General features: G+C 35.4%; 1 protein-coding gene across 1 annotated transcript; it reads left to right on the top strand.

Annotated features, from left to right (window-relative positions):
- The first annotated feature begins 1,233 nt into the window (after positions 1 to 1,233).
- On the top strand, positions 1,234 to 6,087 carry LOC149388781 (DUF21 domain-containing protein At4g14240-like). The gene is made up of 13 exons (XM_089623396.1): positions 1,234 to 1,595; positions 1,701 to 1,777; positions 2,591 to 2,674; positions 2,772 to 2,885; positions 3,423 to 3,506; positions 3,897 to 3,968; positions 4,384 to 4,451; positions 4,547 to 4,634; positions 4,721 to 4,794; positions 4,922 to 5,303; positions 5,420 to 5,466; positions 5,534 to 5,615; positions 5,717 to 6,087. Exons 1-13 carry the CDS (start codon positions 1,337 to 1,339, stop codon positions 5,738 to 5,740), a joined length of 1,455 nt encoding a protein of 484 aa, XP_089479522.1. The 5' UTR covers positions 1,234 to 1,336; the 3' UTR covers positions 5,741 to 6,087.
- The last annotated feature ends 321 nt before the right edge of the window (positions 6,088 to 6,408 follow it).

Genomic DNA, 6,408 nt, shown 5'->3' with positions numbered 1-6,408 from the left:
CGATCAACAGTGAAGGCCAACACTCAAAATGAATTATGAGCAATAACGTGCACTAATGGGTACATGCATTTATGGTTACGAGCTGTAATTGTGGGTGACTCGTAAGTGATAACAGGGGCGGACCAACTTACGCATTGTACAACCAGTGTCTATATAAAGGAACTTAAGCCTCTCATTCTATGACACACCGAATTCGAGTATTCTCAAGCGTTCATCTCCTCCTTTATAAATATGTGTTAATTGTAGTCTACGGTAAATTATGGCCGTGGTTTAGTTTGTCGAAGCTAAACTGTTGGTGTATTGTTTTTCTCATACGGCGCTGTATTTAGGAAGTACTTGCTCGTCATTTCTAGCACCCGATGAGAGATCAATGTTGTTTTAAGGAGATTGTCAAACGAAATCCAACACAAATGAACCTCAATCCGAATAAGATGCTGTGTTGATAATTTATTTCTTATTCGGTTTTTTTTTTTTTTTTGTCTAATAATTTTATTTTGTCCATTATTGTTTTGTTGATTTAGTTAGTTTTATTCCACTTTCCCAGAATTTGCAAAGTATCGCTAGCAATTTTTTATCACTATGTGCCGGAAGTTCTTAATGAAGATACCATTTTCATGTTGACTAGTTGATTTAAGTTTAGTTAATTTTCCTTTGGTATAGTTCTCTTTGATTTTGTTTTTCTTATTTGAAGCAGAAGTCGGATTTGGGTAGCATGTGAAAAATGTGAGCCATCCATCACATAACTATCGGCATTAGAGTGGTGACCCATATATCGCTATAAAGTGTTGGGATAATAACTTTACGAGCTAGAATGCCTTGTTTGCACTTTCAACGACATTTTATGATTGTCTGTACTCAAGCAGTCACAAAAATAATAAATGTAGCAAATATATTTAGATCCATTTTCTCTTTAATATATCGCAAAGGAGTTCCATGCTCTCACTTTATTTTTAATTTGAAGATTAGTTAGTATCTTAATTTAATTTGTAAGAAGTACACGCGAATCTTGCTCTTTTGAGTATCATTAAAAAAATAAAATGCATGCTTACGTTCGTTTAGAACGATAATAATTACAATAATAATTATTAAAAAACGCAATACATATAAAATTTGGACATGAAAAAAAAAAAAAAAAGGACACGCCTATATGGGTGTCGTTTAGTCACAAGCACACGTAGTCTCTTTCCCTAAAACAAATAAATATTAAAAACACGTAGTATCAGAGTCAGACAAAAGCAAATAAAAAATTGAAAACTCCGAAACAGTTTTTTGTTTTTTAAGGAGACGAAGATCAACGGCTTATCGGTGAAGCGACGTAGTATCAGTGTCGCTCGCGATGGTGCTTTTGCTGAACGCGTTGACCATCGCTCGGACGATGATGGCGTCGCCGGCGGCGGCGACCGGCGGACTGGTGTTCCAGGCGGAGGACATCGCGTTCGGGAATCCGTGGTGGTTTGTGTACGCCGGAGTTTCGTGCGTTCTCGTCCTCTTCGCCGGAATTATGTCGGGACTGACTCTCGGCCTCATGTCGCTCAACCTCGTCGAGCTCGAAATTCTCCAGCGCAGCGGGACTTCCACCGAGAAAATGCAAGCAGGTCAGTCCTTCAGTACTGTTTTGACCTAATCTGTTGAATTTGGCCAAACGAATCTGAATGATATTATTGTTGTTAATTTGAGTGATTGTACGCTTGTGTGTACAGCTGCTATACTACCAGTCGTTCAGAAGCAGCATCAGCTTCTGGTTACATTGCTTCTTTGCAATGCTTGTGCTATGGAGGTACTTGTTGCTCAGATGTTTTTTAGCTTCTTATTGAATTTGATTTTTTTTTTTTAATAATTAGTGTTACTTACCGTATTAGTCTGATTTTTGCTAATGTTGAATCATTGACACTGGCTGTACGATGCGTAATTTGGTTAAATTCTGCTGTTTAAATCAGGACATCTGAGTTTTAAGCGTGATTTGGGTGTTTTTGTACAACATCAGATAATCTAGGAGCGTTTGACGATTTGAAGCTGTCGCCACAGTGTATTTGAGTATATTTAATTTTCAGTTTACTATTAAACCAGCTAATTTTTCTAGTTTTGGTATAACATTATTAATTTCCGTCTTTGTTTGTATTTTCCGGTGGTGATTCTTGCTTTGAAATGCCTTATTAGGTTAGATTCTGTTTACCTAGAAGAAAAGTAGAAATGATGGAACTGGATTTGTTTTTATTTTTATTTTTAATATACTTAAATTAGGACAAGGAGTTTTTAAGTGAGATTTGGGTAATCTGTACTTTATAAGATGATTTGAAGTATGTTAACACGTTGCATTTGTGTAGATTTCATTTTTGGTACAATATTAAACCACTAATTTCCTTGTTTTGTGATTGTTTGCTCAAATGTTGAAGCTAATGGAGTTCAATTTCACGTATGTTTTCCGCTGGTTTTAACGAGTGGAATCAAATAAAAATTATTCCATATCTTTTTAAATATGGGAAAATATGTCCTGCCTTTGTTTGTTGCTTTAGATCATGATATTTTGTTATACAACTTACCTTATTTTTCTGTGAATAATAAATGATGCATGTCTGTTTTGTTTCTACAGGCACTTCCTATATATCTTGATAAAATCTTCCATCCATTTGTTGCTGTTTTGCTGTCTGTGACCTTCGTCCTAGTTTTTGGCGAGGTAGTGTTTTTTTTTTTTTTTTTTTCCATTTTATTGCTTTTCATGCAATCGTTATAGTCCTGAGAGAGACTCCTTAATGCCCTTCACATTGATTTAGATAATTCCACAAGCTATTTGCTCAAGATATGGCCTCGCAGTTGGTGCAAATTTTGTCTGGCTTGTCCGCGTCCTGATGATAATTTGTTATCCAATTTCCTATCCAATTGGAAAGGTAATATGTAATCCAAAGGTTTGTTATATTTTTTATGACAGAATTTGTAGCTAATATTTGACTAGAAGTTCCTTATGGCTTGTCCGTGCTATGTTGATTTTTAGCTATCCAATTGCTATCGTCTTTGAGCAGTAATATGTTCTTCCGCAGTTTATGACAATTTTATTCCAACTGAGTTTCTGTCATTTATTAGACAAGCAACCATACACAAACAACACTTCAACTTAAGCTGAGAATATTCAAACTATGGGTTTCCGGTTTCAAGTCAGTTCTTATATATCCTGGAAGCTGTTTTCTTTGGCTTATGAATACCGTGTCAAGTGCAACTACATCAGAAAGAATTACTTAGTACCATCGTTGTAATGGTTTCAAATCCAAAAAATTTATAGAAATTATTATAATTTTCAAAATATCTTGATTATGTCCTGCTTAATTGAGAGATTGCCTAAGCATATGCCCTGGTTTTTTTAATTAACTAAATTTTTTAGACCATAAGGTTTGCCAAAAAGTAAACACTTTTATAAATAATTGTTTCAGGTTCTGGATGCTGTACTTGGGCACAATGAGGTTTTATTCAGGCGAGCTCAATTGAAAGCTCTTGTCTCCATCCACGGCCAAGAGGTAACCGTCTTTGTTTTGAAATCCGTATAACGTCATGTTAAGAGGGGTGGGTAATTGTAATAATTATAAGAACAACTAGAAGTTGTTTTAGTCTTGAAATAAGGGGATATGATAAGAGGAAAAACATTGAACATTTAGATTGGGATTATGGGAGGAGACCCCAAGTCTCTCAAATTACCTGGACTCCAAAAATATTCAAATTTGCTATTCTGATTTCCAAAATCTTTGCACATCATTCCTCTAAATTTCAATGGTACTCGTACCTTTATGCCAACAACCAGAAACAAGATCTGATTACTTTGAGGAGCTTGGTGAAGTATCACTATCATCTAATTATTATTATTTTTTTTTTTAATTCTACCATAAATTTGTCATCTATTTGCTATATAGGCTGGTAAAGGTGGTGAACTAACTCATGACGAGACGACTATAATCAGTGGAGCTCTGGATTTAACGGAAAAGGTATCTACTTCTATAAAAGAAAAAAAACCAATCATATTTATTTGTGTTGTCCATTATTATAGCTGTGTACTCACATTTAACATAGCATTCTCTTATTAAAAAAAAGCATAGGATTCATTTAGAGTTGGGCGATCGTTCTGACAAAACAATTTCTCTGCCAACTTGAGGGGGTTCTTAGTTATTAGGGGAAACTCCTTTATTTTTTCTGTATTTTTGCGTTCATGCGCAACATATATTGTTGCTTTACTTACTGATTACTTCCCTGAAATTGTTATTTATACTTTGTCAGTACATTATTCTTCTAATATTATTCCATTTGGGGCCTATAATTCTCGGCAATTGTACGACTCCACTGCAGTACATCGTATTTATTATGTAAATGGTGAAAAACCACTTAATTTTCTTGGATTTTCAGACTGCAGAGGAAGCTATGACGCCTATCGAATCAACATTTTCCTTGGATGTCAGTTCCAAATTAGACTGGTTAGTTTAAGCTCGTTCTGATTTCATTACTTGTTATTTTGTTTCTTATAGCTCATTGTCCATTCGATCTTGATAAACCCCGTTGTAAAATACAGGGAAGCCATTGGAAAAATTCTTGCACGAGGTCATAGTCGTGTCCCTGTTTATTCTGGCAACCCAAAAAATGTAATCGGGCTTTTACTGGTGGGTCTAAATATTCGACGCTAATTGTGTAAGTTTGTTTTTTTTCGTTCAGAAAATCTCTTATCTAATCTCCATTTTTCATTCAGGTGAAAAGCCTTCTCACTGTTCGGGCCGAAACCGAGACTCCAGTAAGTGCTGTTTCCATCCGGAGAATTCCTAGGTTCGGCTATTTTTCCAGCATAAACTCTTTTGTTTAATGTGTGTGTGTGTGTGTGTGTGTATATATATATTATGCATATATAGAGAGAGAGAGAGTTTGAGATGGCGAAGCATTGCTGATATTACAGGGTCCCAGCAGACATGCCTTTGTATGATATACTTAACGAGTTTCAGAAAGGAAGCAGCCATCTGGCAGCGGTGGTGAAAGTTAAAGGAAAGAGCAACGACGCTCAACCTCTCTTCGATGAAGATAAATTGGAGGAAGACGTATTCAGTGAAGCGAAGTCTCATTGGACAACCCCGTTGTTGAACAAATATAATAGTTATACTAAATCTGAGAACGTCGCTATTGACATTGATAAAGGTCCAAGACCTTTATCATCAAACAAGCAAAATACTCAACAAAATGGCATTTCAACCAACGGATTTACAGTGACATCTGAGGATATCGAAGATGGTGAAGTTATTGGAATTATTACACTTGAAGATGTTTTTGAAGAACTTTTGCAGGCAATAACTCGTGGTTTTTTTTTTTTTTTTTTTTTTTATACTTTCTTTTCCATCCTGTATTTGTAGTACCAGTCCCGTGGTAATTCTTAAAAATCGATTTTTATTCTCAAATGCAGGAGGAAATTGTGGACGAGACAGATGTGTATATAGATGTGCATAAAAGGTAATATCCAAAATCTGGTTTTGCTTAATGTGTCGCATTTACGCTCTGATTTATTCCCTTGGATCAGAATACGTGTCGTTGCCGCCGCCGCTGCTTCTTCTGTAGCACGAGCCCCTTCGACTCGGAGACTGATTGCTCAAAAACCTGCCGTACGATTTTTTTCACTTCCTCGTATACTTTTTTTGGGTCTTCGTCTAGGAAATGATAAGATACAAGAATATTCTCTGATCAAATGTGGTTGAGTGTGCAGGGAGGTCAAAATAAGCAAGGTTAAAACGACGAACGATACGCCTTATGTTCGGGGTTATATGGAAATGAATGAGAATGTTTCAGGTGATGAAAGATGATACATCTTGCGTTCTGTTGCAGTTTGTTTTTTTTTTTTCCATATAGAGTCTTTGTTGATTATATCACTTGTAAGTTTGCAGTTTAGGTATAGTGTATTTCAGTTAATACCTATAAGGTGCCCTAACAGAGGTTATAGCTAGCTATGTTCATTAAATAAACAATCATATATTTTGTCTGTAACTAATAGCTGCATAAAACTCTCTTAGTAATCTGAGTGTTGTTGAAGATGAGGAAATGAAGCTTCTCAATTCTGGTCATGCCAGGACCTTGCCACATCTTCATTGCAATACGAACTTTATGGAACATTCAAATATGTTATTTTTTCTTCCATTACAGTAAAACAAGACGTGTAGGCGGATCAACTCATCATGTTCCCATTCAAATAGAATTAACACGAGAAAAAAAACACTTGCCAGATTAGTTGATTATGACAATAGCCAATCTTTTAAATGTTAATAAGTAAAATTGTTTCGAAGTGGGTTGACACTGTGGATAACATATTTAGAATGATTACTTTTAGAAAATTTCTAATTAGAGGAGCTAAACCACTTAATAGTTCAATGTTACAAACATTTTAAGAATCTTTAGCAAAAT

This window comes from Urtica dioica, chromosome 8, assembly GCF_054948205.1.
Source record: "Urtica dioica subsp. dioica isolate 48M chromosome 8, U.dioica_male_clone48M_v1_H2, whole genome shotgun sequence".
NCBI lineage: Eukaryota > Viridiplantae > Streptophyta > Magnoliopsida > Rosales > Urticaceae > Urtica > Urtica dioica.
This window is presented reverse-complemented; position numbering and strand designations above follow the sequence as displayed.

Bases quoted from the DNA above. Each gene is read 5' to 3' on its own strand.
- LOC149388781 (XM_089623396.1), top strand. From the start codon at position 1,337: ATGGTGCTTTTGCTGAACGCGTTGACCATCGCTCGGACGATGATGGCG. The intron at 3,507-3,896 runs GTAACCGTCTTT...TTTGCTATATAG, and splicing joins TCTCCATCCACGGCCAAGAG to GCTGGTAAAGGTGGTGAACT. The intron at 4,635-4,720 runs GTGGGTCTAAAT...TTTTTCATTCAG, and splicing joins ATGTAATCGGGCTTTTACTG to GTGAAAAGCCTTCTCACTGT.